This window comes from Rutilus rutilus (genome assembly GCF_951802725.1).
Source record: "Rutilus rutilus genome assembly, chromosome: 2".
Taxonomy (NCBI): domain Eukaryota; kingdom Metazoa; phylum Chordata; class Actinopteri; order Cypriniformes; family Leuciscidae; genus Rutilus; species Rutilus rutilus.
The window spans coordinates 14,522,903-14,544,302 of NC_140210.1; the positions used below are offsets into that span (position 1 = coordinate 14,522,903).

Consider the following 21,400-nt stretch of genomic DNA (forward strand, 5'->3'; position numbering starts at 1 on the left):
GAGAGAGAGAGAGAGAGAGAGAGAGAGAGAGAGATTCTTTGTAATGGTTTTATTCATGCTGACCTGAAGTGCGTATCTGCCTTCCTCTTTAGATTACTTGATGGGCTGCAACAGATAATGATTAATGGGATGAATGAAAAATGCATGTTGTTCTTGGCTTGGCTTGGGGGGGTGGAGCTAGTGCAAGTAGTTTAGTCATTTGTTGTCTTTTCATTACAAACCCTGTGCTAAAAACAGCAAATGCTGCCTGACTGGCTGAGAAAATTTGTTTATTGAAGAATTTGCCTTTCAAGAAGTGTTTAGATAAAGTCTGACTTTCAATTTTGAATGATACTGCTCTTTTCTATTTCTTTATATTCCCCAGCAGTGAGCTTAAGCCTTCCTCTGTATAATGTGTTGTTTAGTGCTAAAATAAGATGCTAGCCAGCAACCAGGGTCTGTACGTAAAGTCTGCGTGGCTGTCCCTGGTGTTGTCCTCCTCACCATGGAGAAAAGTTCTTGTTATTGTCAGCCCTGGACCAAGAGCTGTTCACCCATTATTAATTCAATGGGTCCTCAGAGGTGAAACGCAGGGCTCGGTTTGCCTCTGAGGGATCTGGTGACTGCATCAATCAGCTAGAGCGGAGTCTTTGTAAGAGAAACAGAGTGAGAAAAACAGATACAGTAAAGAAACCAAAATAAATCCACTGTGGTTTCTGATCACTATAAAGAGCTATAGGAGGATATGACAGTAGTCTTCAAAGTGTTAGCCAGGGCTGCATGATATTGGAGAAAACTGACATTGCGATTTATTTTTCTGCGACATGTATTGCGATATGAAAACAATTTCACCAGGTCACTAGAATAGCTATTTGGAAAGAATGAATTATTCTAGAATGATTGCGGTTATTTTTTTAAGGGAGTGAATCTGCATAGAAAATAAACAAATGACAAGCATTGATAAATACAATAGAAAAAGGATACAAATTAAATAAACAGTGCTTTATGTTTTTCAGGTAAGTCTAACAGTATTCAGGTACAGAAATTAAATAATCAAATTATGTAAAAAAATAACACTGCATAATCTTGACTGTATAAATTAAACATAATTAATCTTGGTTAAAGATTCAAAAGTGATTTTATCTTTATTTTTTGATTGATTTACATTAATGACACAGACGACATCAGATGCGCATATTGCAGTTTTAATGCTAAAACAATATATTGTGCAGCATAGTGTGAGCCACCCACCTTCCCCAGGAGGACTCCAGAGCAGTCACAGATAAATAATGAATTCACCAAGTAAAATCTGTATTCAAAGACAACTGAATTAATACTACAGTTACTACTAATTGGTAAGTTTTTACTTAGTAAACAATGAATTTACTTTACCATAGTTGCCTATAGGCTCGCTGCGGTTTTAAAAATGGTACTTCATGATAAAGATGTTGCTAACCCCTGATATAGGCCATGCAACCTGTTCTGCTAAAGAATTTGCCTTCTTTATTTTATCTGTAATAAAGTCTGTATGTATAATATACATTTAGAGGGCTTTTTGTATATTTTGTCTTTTTCTATTAATAAGAACCAAGACATAATGAACAAAGTTCATTGTTACTTGATAAACTGATACTGAAGAAAAAAACAAGACAAGAAACCACAGCTAGAGATGAGGTTTAGATATGTATTAACCTCAGAGTTCTCAAGAGATCTTTACTGTGAGAAGCGGATTTCGTTTTGCGCAACAACCAAACTAACGATCTTGTCAACCAACATTTAAATAATAATAATTAATGCACTCTTAACCCGAATTAGTTGACTTTACTCGCAAATCGCGAGGAAACCCGTTGCCTTATACCACTTTAGTTTTTACACAAGCAGAAACTAAACATGTCGAGTTGTATTAACATGGAACCCTAACCTTTTACACAAGCTGAAACTAAACATGTTGAGTTGTATTAACATATAACCCTAACCTTTTACACAAGCTGAAACTAAACATGTTATGTTGTATTTACACTGTTTAGGATAATAGGTTTACTATTGGGTACTCAGCACCATTGTTGAGATTCATATACAATTCTGTTGGATTTCCTGCTGTAAAATCACAGGAAAAGTCAAGTGCTACTGACTTTAGTGACTTATAATCCCTATTGATAACAGCATCAATAGGCAGTTACAGTTAATTGATCATTTTACTCTTAGCTTTTTGCTATCACTATTGTGCCTTTTAAACTCACAGTTATAGCAGCCAGAGAAAATATAATGTTTAAATATCAAAGGCAAGAGCCCAACTAAAGCCAACACCTTTCACCATCATGGTGACTACAAATGAAACAATAAATAATCAACATCTAAACCTCTGTTGATTCTCAACAAGATCTTTTGTAGACGTCTGACAGAAATAAAGTCAGTCTGTTTAGTAATAAGTTAAGCTGGTAATGTTCGACTCTTCGGTTCAAACTTTAAATGACGCACTCTGCGCACTGTCACCTGTTTAAATAGGCCACGCCCCTCCCTTACAGAAGCTTAACATAGCGAGTTATCTCAGCTTAACATGATTAGTGCAATGAATCTTTCAGCTAAATAGTGCACACAACTAATGTTGTTTAGTAATGATAGCAGGTTTTTACTAAACATAAAAGAATAAGTAATGATTACTCGTAAGTTTAATTAGAAACAAAATCTGGGTTTACAGTGTGGCAACTTTGGTTGCAATAAATTGACCATAAAAAATATGGTGGCAATGCTTCAGTTATACGGGATGTCAAATTGGTACCTGTATATTTTACAACTTACAAAAATGTATTTCATGAAGTGGTATGATGTCAATATGCACCAAACTACCAAAATCTGCCTTTTATCTTAAAATGCATTGATAACTTCCATAATAATAATGGTGGCAACACAGAAAGCCACTTAATGAATTTGAGTAAGAAGAATATCGTTTTACTGTTTTTCACTGTAAATTATATGGCAATTGATAATTTGACACATATTTTACAGTAAAAGCAATATAATGTTAAACCATTAACAATTTTTTGGTTTTTACATTCAGTTTAGCAATCAACATTAGCATCTTCCACTATTCACCGTGTCCTCTGTGTGAGCTGATACCATCTTCACCCCAAAGTCACATTCACAACCGTTCAGTCTGGGTGGTTGTCAGGTCCATTAATCACTTGCACGGTGGCCGCAGATCTATTTGGGTGCCGTCCTCCATGCTGCCTGCCAGTGCCACACAACGCAATCAGCTCCTCTTCCAAGAATGCAAATGTAAACGGGGGTGGTGATGTATTACCGTGTGGTGGTGAAGGGAGGGTTATTTTACAGGCTAAACGGAAGGCGAAATGCAGGAGCGCCAATCATATGAGTCAATTTATTTGACTTTTTCATTCATTTTTATATTTCTCCGTTCGCACAGTCCGAGCGATCTATCATTCAGTGGGTTTGAAGAAAGAATCTCAATGGGGAGGTTGCTGTGTGTGTGTGTGTGTGTGACTGATCATGGCTTTTATCTTCTGCCTTGTTAGCCTTTGTTGCTGTAGACTGACAGTGATACCCCCTTTCCTCCCTTTCCTTTAATCTACCTTCAGTCATTTTAATGGGACAGTTTCTACCCAATAGGCTGTCGATTTATACTTCCCTCCAGTCCTTGATCAAATTGTGGTCATGGCCTGTCTGCTGGCAAATGACAGCGATCTCTTTAGACCCTTATGACTGTGAGATAACCGCTTCCACCTCAGCAATATTACTCCTGACATCTGCATGGTTTTCCTTATCATGTGCTGTAAAGAACTGTTCAATAGTAAAAATGTCTCATCAACTATTAAGTGCTGACAAATGATTGCATTTTATGAGTTGCACGATTTATTTACAGACACAAAGGACATTATTTGTGGTGTTTGAAAGACCCGTGCACCCTTATACAGAGGTCCTTTTCATGCTGTGATAAATGAATGCCTCACGTTAAGCAACAAAACAGTGAAGAACATCACATGAGCCCTGGTTTCATTTGCAAGCTAGTTTTCTGCCCTAGCAAAAATCTTGGTATAGGCCATGTATATATACATGCGCTGATATATCTGCTGATTATTGGTTAAGTTAAAACCGTTGTTGGCCATTGTGTCACATGTTGATATTGTTTCAGCATTACATTAGTTTGATCTTTGCTGTTTTTTTTGTTTTTTAAAGTGGTGGTTGATTGTGATTTCACTTTTCTAACTTTAGTTAGTGTGTAATGTTGCTGTTTGAGCATAAACAATATCTGCAAAGGTACAACGCTCAAAGTTCAAAGCAAAGGGAGATATTTGCTTTTAAAGAAATAGTTTTTTAAGGACTACAACAAACGGCTGGTCGGGACTACACGACATTCCTCCCGGGTTAGTGACATCACTAACACTAAAATTGACATAAACCCCGCCCCCGGGAACACGCAGTCCATGTCGAGAAGAGGAAGAGTTGTTGTAGTAGAGCACATTTGTGAGTCTGCTCAAGCTGTCTCTTTTTAAATTTTAAATTATAGCTACATTTTGAGCTAAAACTTCACATACACACTCCGGGGACAACAGAGACTTATTTTAGCTTGCATCTTGTGAAAAGGGGCATTATACCACCCCTTTAATCACGCAGTCGACGTGAATATAGTAAAAAAAAAAGGCATCCAAGTACTTTACTACAGTGGTTCTCTAACTTTTTAGGCCAAGCACCTCCTTTGATTAAATTAGAACACCACCTGGTCACCAACAATGTTCACTCTGTTCAGTCAATTCAATATTGGGCAATTAAATCTCTTTGCAAGGGTAATCTTGCTGCTGTGAGAGCCTCATTGGTCCTAATTCAATTCAAACATTGAATTATTGGTTTCATTATCGATATGATGCTCAAAATGACTGCAGAATTTGGTCAAAAGCTGACAGCTTTTTACTCTCACCTTCATGAAATCAAACTAACGGTCTTTAAGGGCAAACGGAATAATATCTTGCCGTTTTGCTGGGAATAAAATTGTGGTGCACATCCTTAAGAAGAACATTAACTATTCACATCTTGCACTGTCAAATAATGTAAACACTTGGGTTATGCTTTTATCTTACAGTCACATAGAAATATATTAGTTGTAATATAAGACAATAAATGTATATTGTTATTTTTCACAGCATAATGACTGCATGTAAGGGGGAGATTATTGATTGTTGTTGTTATTTATTTCATATTTTTAACAGTCTACATTTCTATGGTCACAATGCTCTCGTAAGTTTATCTAGAATTATATTGGATTTTTTTTCTTTTTCTCCAGAACTCTGTTTCTTTGTAGGGTTGTAATTAAATTATGATTAATTATGTATGTTATATAATTATTTAATCGTTAATATAATATATAATATAAAGTAAATATACTTTTTTTTTTTTTTTTTTTTTTTATATTACCCAAAAATGTTAGAATTGATGCCTCCCTAAATAAATATTCATTTTCAAAATATACAGTCTGGCTTTTGTCTATGTACAGTGTATGGCACTCATTCATGATGTCATTATTTCAAGGTTAATCTAGGTTTACGGTTAATGTCTGCAGAGCATCTGCCGTCGTCATGAAAATGGGAGATTACAGTTGCGCTTTCTAGCCCAGGGGTCATACCGTCTTATGGTCAAGGGTTAAAAGTGAGCCATTGTTGGGGCAAGATAGAAATCCTGTCTCAGTAATCTAGTTGTGGAGAGGCTTTTTACAGCCAGATGCTGACAGATGTTTTACAATGGGATTGGCATGAATTGCAGCCCTGTGATTTGGTTATCCGGATTTTATATCAGGAATGAAGCCAGCATAAACTAAAAGGATGCCAACATAGAGAGCAACTTTAAATATTCTAGCTATTACACCATTAATTTAACTTTTTTGTGTTTTAATTTTGATTTAAGATTACTTGTTTCTGCAATGTTAAAATGTGCTTTTCCTCTGCTGTCGTATTCTGTTTGCATTCAGCCTCAGAAAAATACTCATATTTTGAATGATTAATATAAAAAAATGTTTGGGCTTTGACTCCATTTGTGACTTTATGCTCAAATTGTATCTGTGCAGCTGGTCGGGGGACAGTTTGACCTGGAGATGAACTTCATCATCCAGGAGACGGAGAGCATCATCTGCATGGTAGAGCTGCTGGAAAAATGTGACTCCACTTGCCAGGCGGAGGTATGGAGTATGTTCACTGCTGTGCTGAAGAAGAGTTTGCGAAACCTGCAGGCCTGCACTGATATCGGCCTCATCCAGCTGGTGCTCCAGTGTATAGACCGAGCTGACACCATAGTTGCAGGTGTGTAAAGCAGGGGATGATAAGTGTCACTCTAATAGTTGCTGTTTTACTATGTTATGGAAGTCATATAGCAGAAAAGGGGAGAAACCTTATTTGCTGCCTATCCTATTTTAGGACACTCTTTCTTTAGCATTTTGACAGTATTCATTGTACATTTGATACAATTATATTATATTATATTATATTATATTATATTAAATAGTAGTAATACTGGTATATTTTCTTTTATTATATATTATATTAAATTGCAGTAATACTGTTATTTTCTATAGATTTTCTATATATTTTAACATATTTTAAAATGTAATTTATTCCTGTGATGGCAAAGCTGCATTTTCAGCAGTCATGATGACTTCATTCTTCAGTGTCACATGATCCTTCAGAAATCATTCTTGATGGATGATAGCATGATACATTTTTTCAGGATTCTTTGATCCAGAAAGTTAAAAAACATAAATTATTTGAAATAAAAATATTTGTAACATTTGTAAATGTCTTCACTGCTGAGTAAAAGGTTTCTGTTCTTTTAAAAAAAAAAGAAAAAAAAGAAAAGAAGATAAATCAAGCTTGTTGACTTTAAATACTAAATGCTACTTTTGATGCTGTATAAACATTCTTATACAAGTATAATTACTCTACATATTTCATCACACGTGGAAGATGTAGAGGACAAAATTAATTTTGGTTTTGTGGAAATACAAATCTGATCTTAAAGGATTAGTTCACCCCAAAATTTACTCACCCCAATGCCATCCAAGATATCCATGTCTTTCTTTCCTTAGTGGGAGAGAAATTGTTTTTTGAGGAAAACATTTCTGGATTTTTCTTCTAACAATGGACTTCATTGGTTACCATCGTTTTTAAGTCCAAATCAATGCAGTTTCAAAAGTCTTTGAAGTGTTTAAACGGGCTGTACGCGATCACAGCTGAAGAAGAGGTTGTTATCTAGTGAAACGATAGGTCATTTAAAAAAAAATATCTATATAATTTATAGACTTTTTACCTTCAATAGTTCGGATTGAGCTGATCAACAAACGGACAGGGAACTACGCATCACGTTGACCAGTCACGCCGGCGCCGGCAATACCATTTGACCTACTATTCATATTCATCAGAATGTTATTCATCTACTATTCATATTCATATTCACTGAATACTATTACTATATATATAATAGCTAACAATACTATTTGAACTATCCTCCTACGTACGGTCGCATTGTAAACAGTGGGGCGGTACTTCTGCCAGCGCCAGCATGACCTTTCAACGTGATGACGTAGTTCCCTGTCCGTTTGTTGATCAGCTCAATCGAAGGTAAAATATTGAAGGTAAAAAGTCTATAAATTATAAAAAAAAAAAAAAAAAAGACCTATCGTTTCGCTAGATAACAACCTCTTCTTCAGCTGTGATCGCGTACAGCCCGTTTAAACACTTCAAAGACTTCTGAAACTGCATTGATTTGGACTTAAAAACGATGGTAACCAATGAAAGTCCATTGTTAGAAGAAAAATCCAGAAATGTTTTCCTCAAAAAACATAATTTCTCTCCCACTGAGGAAAGAAAGACATGGATATCTTGGATGGCATTGGGGTGAGTAAATTATTAGGAAATTGTCATTTTGGGGTGAACTAATCCTTCAAATAGTCAAAAATACAAACTGAGTTCAGTAGCTGTCTCTAAATCCAAAGCCTTTTATAAATATCTCTTCAGTTGTAACGCAGCATTCCCCTTGTGTTTGTGTGTGGTGTATTTCAGATCTGATGGTGGACATGCTGGGTGTGCTGGCCAGCTACAGTATCACAGTGAAGGAACTGAAGCTGTTCTTTAGTAATCTGAAAGGAGAACAAGGCCAATGGGTAATGGTTTGAATAAATCTCCCCTCTCCACCTCATGCAGAGTCATGATGCTGTGATCGCCAAGAAATAGACAATATATTTTATAAAGTACTAGAGCTGTTGCTTAATTAATGAATCAGCTTCCATTTAATTTATTTTTGTCATGACATTCTCTGTAAGAAAATGCACACAATTTTGTCCTTGTCCTCCATTCTGAGAGTGTCTTCAGTCTTTAGTAGATGAAGAAGATGTTGAGACAGTGGAAAGGCAGGTGGTTTTGATGCATTATGCTGTGTTTCTGGAGGACTGGGGCAGTGCCATTGATCAGAGCGCCAAATGAACACGTCAGAGCAAGGAGAGGGCACATCTATGTGTGTCTATATCTAATAACCTGCAGGCAGAAGCCATTATTGTGACTGTGTTGTCTGATGTACTTGTTGCTGATGGACCAAATATGTCTCGGGTTGGGAAATGTTTTGGGATGGTTAATTCAGAAATTAAATCAATTTCTAAATCTTGCTCAAGATTTGACAACATTAATAAGGTTCAAAGTAACTAACCAAAATGGTTTGTGACTGTATATTCTGTATAGTTGTAGAGTACAGTATATTTTATGTATATGTACAAGAACAATACTGCAGTCAAGCTACAATTATTTATTTGTGTGGGTGCTTGTGTGAGTTCATTGAATGTTCAAGTTGTCTAAATACAGGTTTTTTTTTTTTCTTCTTCTATCTATTAGCCACCTCATGCTGTCAAGCTGCTGTCAGTGTTGAAGTCCATGGCTCAAAGAAATGGCCCAGATTCATTTTTCAGCTTCCCAGGGAAGAGTGCTGCGGTGAGACCCTGACCCAAACATCAGTCTAACTGCACTGGCCTTAACCTTGATTTATCATAACGTCATAACGTCAACCTCTATACACTGTGAAAACATTTATTGTGATATTTTAATTTGTGGAACTTTTCTGGTCCCCCACGGTGATGCAAAAGATATATGCCAGAATTTCTCTGTTATGGGCTAGTCCACTACCCAGACATTTTAACTTTTTCTTTATAATAAACTTATTTTTTATTTATTGTGAATCAAAACTGTTATAACACAAGTCGATATATGGGAATTGCAATGTATTTGATTACTTTGGAAATGAGAATCTTTGTCAGGACAACAGAAATGTACAGTTTAAAGATCAGAAAGATCAAGTCTCTTATGCTCACCAAGGTTTATTGATTTATTTGATCAAACTGTTTTATATTTTAATATTATATTTCAAAATATAATTTTATATAATTTATTCCTGTGATGTCAAAGTTAAATTTTCAGCAGCCAATACTCCAGTGACATGATCCCTCAGAAATCTTTTTAAATTTGATGCTCAAAGAAAACATCTTCTTATAACAGTTGAAAACGGTTGTGCTGCTTAATATTTTTGTGGAATCTGATTTATTATTTTAATTTTTTTAATTCTTTGAATAGACAGTTCAAAAGAACAATAAAGCCGTAACTATTTTTTATTTATTTTATCATAATGACACAAACTTTTGAATGGTATAGATGAAACATAGATTAAAGTTAAATTTTTTCATGATTTCTTGTATTGAAAACTGACCCTAATTGAATAATCACCCTTATGTTTATGTGAAAATAGCACGAGAGCTGCAACAAAATCTTTTCACTGTAAACGTTTAGGCTCATTTCTCCAAATTTGCTCAAACCTAGAATGATCCAGTTGTGAGGCACAAAGTCAGCAAGATTGAATTGAAAATGAAGACAGTAAAAAGAGTCCTTCCTATTCACTCATTGTCTTGTTGCTTTATTTAGGATTAGGAGACGTTAAAATTTTAAGAAAATAATCTGAATTTATTTTCTCTCCGTCTCCACAAGCTTCAGATTTCTTCACCCAGTCTTTCACTTAGTTACCCAGGCTTTCCTTCAGTCATGTGACAGATGGAAGTTTACAGGAATGTCTAACACCCACTGGAAATTGTATCTGCTTTATGGACTTTTACGCTTTAGAGGAGATGAGCACCACTGAAAAAAAAAAAAAAAAAAAAAATCGTTTTGTTTATAGAGAAAAATATTCTAGTTTGGTGCTTATATTTACATGTTTTCTGTGCATCGAGAGGATTAGAGTGAAATGCATATGCATTATTTTCGTATGTGATGCAGATGCATTTGACATGCTCCAACTGCCTCTCTGTATGTGTGTTTTGCATGCTTTTATTGAAAATCAAACCATCATCAGCATGGGGGTCTTGGATGTTTTAGAGGGCATGTTTATGGAACCCTTCCTGTGTTGTCAGTGTCCACTTAAAACGGTGCCAAATGAATTCCGTCCTCTCGGGAAATACTTTGATTGGATGTTGTTTAGTTTACATGTTATTCCAGCACAAATAGGATACTAGATTCTGGAGAAAATAACATTACACTTGGCTTCATTTTTCATCTGTAACCCACAAATATGACAGTTTTCAGTGTACAAACATACACAGCCATTTTGGACACATCCCTCCAAGGATACTACTAACTGTCACTGTCATTTCCCCCCCCCCCCATTCTGCTCAAATGCAATATGCTCTACTTTCTTTATCTAAAATAGAATCACAAAATAAAGAAACCTAACTGGAAAAACTGTTTTTGTTTATGTATCATCAGGCTATTGCTCTTCCACCTATTGCAAAGTGGCCATACCAGAATGGCTTCACCTTCCACACCTGGCTGCGCCTGGACCCCATCAATAACATAAACGTTGACAAGGACAAGCCTTATCTCTACTGGTGGGTCACACATAAACACTGATCACACAGTGATGTAAATTTTTTTTTTTCAAGATGCCCCTGCAGTAGATTAGCTGACTACTATTTTTGTAGAGAAGGATGTGTTTTCCTCTTTCTCTCTGTCTAGCGTTTACTCTTCTCAAGGGCAGCATTTTACAGCCTTCTTGTCCTATTTTCAGCTTATAATTAATTTCTGTCAAAAATGTAATTTATGCAAATGGAGCTATTTTGACTCACCAAAAGATAATTGCCCCTGTTGAAAGAACTGTAGGATTTACACTCTTCACTTTACTGAAATTAGTTCTCTACATAACAGGCCTACTCTCATCATTTATGTATTTACATATATATAAATGGGCATTCATTTCAGAATTGCCATTACACTTAAAGGAAAAGTTCACTTACAAATAAAAATTCTGTCATCGTTTACTCAGCCTCAAGTTGTTTCAAACCTCCATGACTTACTTTCCTCTGCTAAACACAAAAGAAGATATTTTGAAGAATGTCGGTAACCAAACAGTTTAAGTATTTTTTTTTTCCTACTATGGAAGTCAATGGGTCATATTTCAAGGTAAAATTAGTGGGGTTTTTTTTTTCAAAAAGGACACCAAATAACCAAGTCATATAAGGAGTCCATATAATGCATATTTTTTTTGCACACCAAAACACCCATTTAAATCAAACAAAAAAAACATTACAGAACAATTTTTTTCAGAATTCACAGTGTGTAGTATGTGTACAGTGCAACAGCAAAGAGCTTGTTTACATTTTAGACAAGTCAAGTTGCGATACCGAACAGGACCACATGGTGATGCCAAAAAAGAATGTGCGATCCGTGCATTGAGAGCGCACATACACAGTTTGTTTGCACATCAATATAACGGACTCACGCATGCTTACTTTATGAATCCTGTACATCACCGCAATCATCTTTACTTTGATTGCAGTCCTCATCCATCAAAACTTTACTAGTGAGATGCTGGTTTGCTTTATTCAGCCGAGAAACGTAGTTTGCATATCATCTGGCCATACAACGATGGGATGTTTTGATGATTCATTCAGGCTGTATTTCACACAGCATGATTCGTGAAGGCTCACACTCTTAAAAAACAATCACAGAATATGACAGACCTCGTGTTTTAAAGCGAAACGCACTGGAATGAATAATTCACTAAAAAAACGCTACGCAAGTCTATATTCTCTCTGCCATCTCTGATGTAATCACCCTGGTTTTCTTTACATGAGCGCTGTTTTGGACTATTTGTTTGAATGAATTGGCTTACTGGATCATTGGATCGAAAACTTTTCTGAGCTGTCGGTGTTTAGTGACTTAAAATGATCTGATCGCAAACAGAAGCAAAATTAGGTTAAAGGGTTAGAATATAAATTTCTGCATACTAGGGTTACAGGTGTTTGCGTCATTGTAAATGCTCACTGTAATAATCGCCTGACTTATAAGATCATCTAACCGCTCGACGTAAATTTACGCTATTGACACAATTTCGCATACTTTAGTATTATATTTGCATTAAAAAAAATGATCATCACAGTTGATGTACCCCATTGACTTCCACTGTAGGAAAGAAAATACTATGGAAGTCAATGGGGTACATCAACTGTCTGGTTACCGACATTCTTTAAAATATATTATTTTGTGTTCAGCAGAAGAAAGAAATTCATACAGGTTTGAAACAACTTGAGGGTGAGTAAATGATGACAGAATTTTAATTTTGAAGTGAACCAATCCTTTAAGGATTTTGAATCAATCACATGCGTTAACGTTGACAGCCCTATTATAAACTTATTGTAAATATCATTGCCTGTATTTCATAGTAGTACAGGTACAAGGAGCAATAGAATGGATATTTAGTATAGGCACACAATATGTAGCAATGGGAAGGTTTGAAAATGCACGTTCAGCTTGTCTTCAGTTCACTTTCATCATCTCGTGTTCGAGATCCACCTATGGGAAGGTCATCCGTAACTGACCTCTGCAGAAGCATCAAATTCCACCAAGTCTGGCTTGACAGACAAGAGCGCGTGCCCACTGCCAAGTAAGGGATCGCTCTTTACCAGAGTCCATAAAAAACATGCACACGTTATATTTTCTTAGTTGTCATTCGCTTCTTGCGAGCTGTCGATTAATTTTCAGATTAGCCTCAGCCGGACGTGATTGTCTCGCTCACAATTCCAGCTGTGTCATCCTCGACGCTTGCACTTCAGGCTGTCCGCCTTTTTTCTCGCTTGTTTTCTCTGTCGCATGGCTGCCAGCCACCTGGATTTTACTGTCTATTCCACCATGGCACTCTCCAAATCTGCGGCTTCCTCTGGCGATAACCTGTTGCGTGCCTGCTTGCGACGCATTCATTGCCACTAGGGATTCACACCCATTCTGCGTGGTCTGCATGGGCCTCAAGAACGCAGAGAAAACTCTGGAATTCCCTAAAATTTGTAGCCACTGCCTGGCGCCGCAGGCATAAGGTGGCCGCCACTCAAAGCGTGGACTTTGAACAGTCTGACTCCAATGGGGTGAAACAGTGATATTGTGCACCCGGGGGACTCCCGAGGAGCGCCAGCTTTCAGTTGGGCTGACCTTCTTAGGCTCTGCTGTTGCCCTGATGCAGCAAGGTTGTTATGATAAAAAGAAAGAGGATGAGGCATGTAAGTTATGTTCTCCGTGGAAATCAGCGCCACGCCATGTTCCCCCTTTACAGCCATCCCGGGTCGTAATTTCCAGGGTCCAGGCAGAGCCAAACCCTGCAGCAGATCGCCAGCGCAGCACGGTAACCCCCCTCCTTTGGGGAAAACATCATTTGCCACAGCCGTGACCAAGAAACCCCCTTAATTCAACTCCCTCTGATCCAGTGGCCCTTTCAACACGCGTTGGGGGATTTTACGTGTTCTAAAGGAAAAAACTGTGAAAAAGTATGCACAAGAAGTGTCACCACACAGTTCCCTAGACCCACATCTCACAAATTCAAGGCAATTTATCATTTATAATTAACATGTTCTGAGAATGCTAGGAAATGGACAGTTAGACCTGACTTCCTAAAAAGTCCAGGGGGAACCCACTTAACTCTTGTCGAGGGGAACCCACTCTAAGGATGATACTTGCCAGCTTGCTGCACGAGAAGGGAATATGCTCACTGAGGAAAGATAGCACGTGCAGGTGCTTTATGTACTCTGGTGAGGGGTGGTCCCTCACCTGGCATTGGCCACGCGCTCCTGTCTTTCAAGCCAGACTTGATGCTTCTGCAGAGGTCCGGTACAGATGATGGTCTTCCAATAGTTGGATCTCTTCACTCTATGTTTCAGAGAACCAGGGTTACGAAACAGTAACCTATTGTTCTTCAAACACCTGAGATACTGGTGTAATATGAAATATTTTTTTACTCTGGGTGATAATTTATTACAATATTTTATTTTAGATGTTCATAAAAATTGTTGTAGGTTAATGATGAAAAATGGGTCTCTTCTTTGATTACCTACAAATTGCCATTGTCTTACATTCTATTAAAATCAGAGTGGATAGATGTATACTAGGGGTGGGAATCGCCAGAGGCACCACGATACGTTATTATCACGATACTTGAGGCACGTTACAATATTATTACGATTTTAAACATTCAGAAATATGCTGAAATGCACTTCCTGTACACACAGCTCACTGCGCGCATGTGTGTGAGAGAGAGTGATGCGGTAGAAAGAGAGATACGTTGTATGTGATATTGTCTGAAATAAATATTTCAAAGTATTATTTTTCTGCATTATAAGCACAGAGCTTACGGTAAAATGACGCAATACTTGTAATCACAAGCTGAAATTCAGGCCCTGAAAATATCAATATTTGGCGTCCTTGTATCGATACAACATCACCAAGCAAACTTTACTACTCTTTCTGTCGAGAGTAGGGCTGTTTAAATGTGAGCACCCCTCATATGAAATGTATCCTGAATTAATTGAGGCATGTGTTTTCTCTCATCTCTAGTTTCCGTACCAGCAAAAGTTTGGGCTACTCTGCACACTTTGTGGGTGGATGTCTGATTGTGACCTCTCTAAAATCCAAAGCCAAAGGCTTCCAGCACTGTGTGAAATACGACTTTAAACCCCAGAAGGTTTGAATTAACCTCAGTCTTTTTTTTTAAGCTTACCTGTTTGTGCTCTTATCATGTACACTTTCCAAAGTCTTTATCTTTACCTCTACAATGTACAACGATAGCAAAGTTGACATATAAGAAGGGTTTTCTGCTGTGGCCATATCTGAGCAGGGAAGGGATTTGGTTTCTTCTTGCAAATCCTCAGATCCCATATGCCCCCTGGAATGGGCAGGCATCCTTAGCTAACAACCTTTAGACTACAGCTGGACAACCACAGTGAAGGATGATCCAACAAGACATGCAGTCATTTGTGCTATAAAAAGTTTCCATTTTGTTTTATTTTATTTAGAAATAAAAAATGTTGTTCAATGGAAGGTCTTTTTTTTATTATTAAGAAACGTGTGGTCCTTATAAGGCTGATTTACTCAAATTAATATTTCTAAAATCAAGAAGCTCACAAGCGCTCTAAAAACCTTTTATAGGGTGTATTTGGCCTATTTTTAGAGTCCATTACATTCCCTCTGGAGAGGTCTTACCTCAGGGATAAGTACCTTCATTGGCTTTTCCCTCCATTTAATGGAAATTCAAGAAGATCTAGGTGAGATTTGTTGGCAGAGGGTGTAAATGGACCACAGTCTCATGACTGTAACAACGTTTGCTGATGGACTTCTATAGACCTGGGGTTTTCAAACTAAAGTCCAAGGACTCCCAGGGGACCACAAGGGGGGTGCAAGAAGGTGCTAGAGAAAAAAAAAAAAGAATTGTTAGGTCTGTCAAAGTTAACCTTCCCTTAAGAAATATGAGGAAATATGTTTAAAGTAATACATTCACATTCAACAAATTTGATAATATTACTATTTCATTCTGCTTTCTAGGGACTGATCAGAAATCATGAGATTAGTTGTGATTTATTTTATGCACTAATTTTACTATGTATTCAAATATATACTAAATAGACATAGATATTTCTTATTTCTAAGTGTTAAACTCTCAATGCTCTCAAACATTGATATTGATATTAAATGAATAATGGCATTCTTTCCTGTTTATAGTTGTTAATTTTGTTTTTATTCTACAGTGGTATATGGTGACCATAGTGCACATCTATAATCGCTGGAAGAACAGTGAAATCAGCTGCTATGTCAATGGAGAGTTGGCGTCGTATGGCGAGATCACCTGGTTTGTTAACACAAGCGATGTAAGTGGTTTCAAAAGGTTCTGTTATCTCTGTGTTCTCGTTTTTTAACAGCAGTTAAGCTTGAGGCCCTGCTTTTTCCTCCAGTAGGGTTTCAGTTCAAAGCTTGTCAATATTTTGGCAGCTACAAAGCCCAAAATACCCACAAACTTCAAAAGATGAAACAAAGCAGCCTGCATTTGTTAAACTTAAAAGTCCATTTTATATTTAAACTGCTTTGACAGCTGAACAATAGCAAAAACAAACATTTTTAAATATATTTGATGAGATTAAATGTGATTATTCAGCCATGTTATATTTCGTTTTTTTCCAGAATCTGAAAAGTTTTCTATTTTTCATTAACATTCTATGATTAGCATAGTAAATTGGAGTTTAGCTATTGAGTGTGCATTGCACATAGGCTTTCCATATCAAAGATCAACATTATTACACTGAAACAGCACTGTTCAAGGTGATGTCAGAGTGATATAGTTACTTTCTATTTATAACATTTAAACAGCAGCATTTAGCTACAGCAAGTTGTTTGTTTCTTATGTTGATTCACATGGGCTAATGAAATTATACTGATATGATTTATTTTTCTCTTATGCATGTGGACATACTAACACACATGGACATATTATCATTTATATATAAATTAAAAATTACACTGAGTTCAATCAAGAATTTGTTTTTACATTACTGTTTAAAATTTTGGGTTTAATAGAAATTCATAGTTAGAAATAAACTGAGAAGAGTTCTATTTCAAATAAATGCTGTTCTTTTAAACTTTCTATTCATGAAAGAATCCTGAGAGAGAAAAACAATTCCACGAATATTAAGAATCTTTCTGAAGGATCATGTGACACGAAAGACTGAAGTACTGGCTGCTGAAAACGTCTTTGCAATCATAGAAAAAAATACATTTTAAAATATACTAAAATAGAAAGCGGTTATTTTAAATTGTAATAGTATTTTATATTATTATTTTTTACTGCATTTTTTTATCAAATAAATGCAGCCTTGGTGAGCATAAGATACTTAAAAAAACACCATTACTTTTTAACAGTTTATACTATACTTAAAACATTGTGCAAACTTTGTTCCCTCTCACAGACGTTCGACAAGTGTTTTCTGGGCTCATCGGAGACAGCAGACGCCAACCGTGTGTTCTGCGGTCAGATGGGGGCAGTGTATCTGTTCGGTGAAGCTCTTAGTGCTGCTCAGATCTTAGCCATCTATCAGTTGGGGCCTGGATACAAGGTAGATCTTTTTCTCTGCCCAAATGCTGTTTATTATGGATTTATTTTTTAAGGTCTTGGTCAAAATCCTTTCTTGATGATTTAATAATGTAGTCAAATCACATATATGTACAGATATATCTGTACGTCAGGTTTTAAAGGGACTATGTGTAGCTTTTTAGGTAGTTTATTATCTAAAATCAATATTTTTATTAATAAATATGCCCTCAATGGTGTACAAATACCTATGCCAATGATCAGACTAATCCTCGTAAACGAAGAATTTATTATCTTTATATACATGGGACGGGTAGGTCCACGGAGGCTTCCATGTAGTTCCGCCATCTTGAAAAACTATAATAGCAGAGAGGGACAAAAAGTACTAGGCCAACGCGTTTCCACAACGCGTTTTCGTTCAGAACCAGCGTCACGTGACTGAAGCCAGCAGAAAGCGGAGGAGCAGAGCAGAGAGAGGCGCTTGTCACTGCCGCGGCAAGTTTAAAAGGCTGCACTGCACGGTTATTTATACACCGTTCATTCATACATATGCTGAGTCACAGGATGAGTCCTCGTCGTCGAAAAAGTCCAAAATAGACCGTAAAAGGAGACGTGACCGGAGATTACAAAAACAAGGGTTAATGTCGGGATAGCTAATGCAGGAGAAAGCTTTCAAAAGAGACCCTGAAGTTGCCTGCTTTCTTCTCGACAGGTAAGTCAATGTTACGGTCTTAATTACAAGCTTTTTTTTCATTGCTTGGTTGTGTACTTTATTATATAGACAGTAGAACATTTATAGTTAAAAGTTAAACAGGCTCTTTGATGAATAGCAGAGCAAGTAACGTTAGAGAAGGCGCTGATGATGATAATATCTAACAATGCACGTACTTCAAAAAATATAACGAGTAAAGAAGGCATTACTACTAATTACCATAGTTAATGTTTTTCACAGTCAGTAATTCATACTGTAACATTCTTTTATTCGTTGTTTCAAGTTTCAGTTTGTTTTAAATAACAAACCTGTTCACCCGAAGAAAAACTCGAAGTGCTATTATAAGACATCCTGTCATAGCTTTTTAGTACATAACGGCTACCGTAGATGCAACGCGCATTTGAAAAAGTGAGGCGCTGGAGAGCATTATTCGTTTGAATGCAAAATACAATTTCACCACTAGATGGGAGAAATTCCTACACACAGTCCCTTTAAAGGTTGAATACAGCTGCTGTTTTACTCATCTTAATTTCTTAATTAATTTTTTTTTGTATTTGAACACCATTGTTTTAATTCAATTGGATAATATTTATATATAAGCAATTATTTAAAATGAGAAATGAATTTATTTTTAGTGTATTTTAAGAGTATCTTAATTAAATTGAAATAGCTTATTATTAATAAGTAATTATTTAGGAAAAGTATTTATTTTCACTTTTTTTTTTTTAAAGTAGTGTGCTAAGCATATACATTTTCCGCGGTGGTCTCAAGAGTTGATATTGATATTTCATAGTTGTGGTATTGAATACAAAATGTCATGTGATCCAAGATTTTTCAATTTGCTGTTCAGTTATATGATAATTGACTGGAACACATTGGGAAGCTTTATCATTCACATCATCTCGCAGTCTGTCTGTTGCACTTAAACACTTATGCTTTTATCAAGTGCTCTGATTAAGTACATTTAATTTTATGCTTTTCACACACACTTGAGAATGTGCAGCATACGTAGCTCTGCTTTAAGCATCTCTCTCTCTAATTGATCCAGGGCACTTTTAAGCACAAGGCAGAGAGTGACCTGCTGTTTGCAGAACATCACAAGATGCTGCTGTATGATGGAAAGCTGTCTGCCAGTATCGCCTTCACCTATAATCCCCGAGCCACTGACGCTCAGCTGTGTCTGGAGTCCTCCCCCAAGGACAATGCCTCCATCTTTGTGCACTCACCACACGCCCTCATGCTGCAGGTATGCTCTTCCTCTTTCTCTCTTCATCACACCTGGTTCACCAGCTCCGCACAGCTGCCTGAAAAGACCTGCCCTGCCAGGTGGACTGCTGTCTGTGGGCGAATGAAACTAGCTCATCATCATTCGTTAACGTAATTAACAATATGAGCATTTTATCATCTCGCTCAGCAAAATACGGCCCACACCTGTGCTGCATCCAGCACTCCATGAGTTCTAAAGCACTTAATCTAATCTGGTCTTCATTGTTATCAAGGGAGGCTACTATCTTTTTAATGTTTATTTATTTATAAAATATTCTTTGTTGACTTATAAGGGTGTCCTGATGGCCCGGGCCAGCATAATAGAAGTGTTTCTATGGCTTTGTTAATCTTGTGCATGTGCTTTTATGCCCTGAAAACATAAACATTTGTTTTGTATAATGTATTCAACATTTAATGCAAACTCTCCTAATTAAGTTATCTAAAAGAATAACATAAATGAGGTTTTGTCTAAATTGAATTTGTCTTACCACATTTGAATAAGAAACAATGTCGAGTATAAAACGCATCAAAACTCCAAAAAAAAAAAAAAAAAAAAAAATCCTTGGACTTGATAATCTAATAATAGGATAAATTCTTTTAAATTAACAATTGGAGCAATAATTTAGCATGATTCTCAGATTATTTTTTTTTAGTTCATAAAAGCTTCATAAGTTCTGATGGCACCTCAACATGCTGAACAGATGAAGTACTCTCTTTGACAAGGATTTTATGGATGTGCCATCACGTGTCATCTGGGAGAGCACTAGGCTGATTAAAGGGACATTAAGAAGGACCTCACAGCTGTCTTTCTGTATTTAATTATCCCCCCGCCACTTCATCATGCATACAGAGCACAGATTTAGGAAATAACCTTCACATTTCTGGAGTAGTTGTTGCAGAACAATAGGGATTTACATTTTGAATTGTTTTGAACGGAGAGTCTCTGTGTTGCACAACATAATGACATAATACGACTTAAAATTACAACTTGATTAAAACATATCTAAAATCAAGCCTTTCTGTGTTTCAGGATGTTAAAGCTGTGGTGACACACTCGGTCCAGAGTGCCATTCATTCTATAGGAGGAGTTCAGGTCCTTTTCCCCCTGTTTGCACAGCTGGATTTCCTCCAGCACAGCGGTGACGAGCTGGACACCTCGGTCTGGTGAGAACACATCAAGTCTGCCTGGGGGCGGAATGAAAACTACTAAAGGGATTCTCAGTGGGAAAACAAGATTGAGCTCTTCTCAGTTTTATCCTGGCCAGGAAAAACTGAAAATTAAGTTAATGTTTTCTCTCCTAGAGTTGTTAAATCCAGTAGACACACAATTGTATATTTTTTTTTTATTTTTATTTTTTTCCTCATGGTACTCTAACCATTAGTCTGTTTTAGGCTCTAGGGTTTGGCGCTCAAGGGGCCAGTGCTCAGTGTGTGGGCACACCATTGAATAGCAGCCAATACAAAGTTAAACATTTAACCATGATTGGCTTTAGTACTAACAAATGAGTGTTACCTGTATCTGCCAAGAACAGTCTTGAATAGTGTTTCTGCTCCACATTATCAAAATGACTGTTGAAGTAATGACAATAGCAAGATATCTTTGCTTTATCACTTTGAAATAACTGTTTATCATAATGAATGTTGTAAATCTTATTGAAGTTGATTGTGAAAATCTGTTTTTTATTTACTGACCATCATGTCTTTCAAAAGCTGTGTGATATATATATATATATATATATATATATATATATATATATACACCCCCCCCCCCCCCCAAATTAGCTGGAAATCTTCTCTGCCATATCTCAAATATCACTCAAATCCTGCATAGATTCAAACTTGATGCATCAAGATTCACAAGATGCACGAAAACCAAAGGTGATTGTCATTTTGACGTCAGTAATGTTCTGTTCATCACACAAAGCTATCATGTTGCTTCAGAATACTTTTTTTGTTGTTGATCTTGACAGCCCCTAGTCACTGTCTTTCTTTAATTGTATGGAAAAGATCAACTTGGAC

The 21,400-nt window shown here is 36.6% G+C and overlaps 1 protein-coding gene across 2 annotated transcripts in view; it reads left to right on the top strand.

Moving 5' to 3' along the window:
• The window catches only part of lrba (LPS-responsive vesicle trafficking, beach and anchor containing), a 257,927-nt gene that overhangs the window by 31,480 nt on the left and 205,047 nt on the right, over window positions 1-21,400 (top strand). For both annotated transcript variants that reach the window (XM_084402975.1, XM_084402976.1), the window contains exons 2-10: window positions 6,053-6,284; window positions 8,040-8,140; window positions 8,862-8,957; window positions 10,773-10,894; window positions 14,883-15,009; window positions 16,070-16,189; window positions 17,282-17,428; window positions 19,164-19,361; window positions 20,412-20,545. In XM_084402975.1, coding sequence (XP_084259101.1) covers window positions 6,053-6,284; window positions 8,040-8,140; window positions 8,862-8,957; window positions 10,773-10,894; window positions 14,883-15,009; window positions 16,070-16,189; window positions 17,282-17,428; window positions 19,164-19,361; window positions 20,412-20,545 — 1,277 coding nt within the window. The remainder of the gene's footprint in view (window positions 1-6,052; window positions 6,285-8,039; window positions 8,141-8,861; window positions 8,958-10,772; window positions 10,895-14,882; window positions 15,010-16,069; window positions 16,190-17,281; window positions 17,429-19,163; window positions 19,362-20,411; window positions 20,546-21,400) is intronic.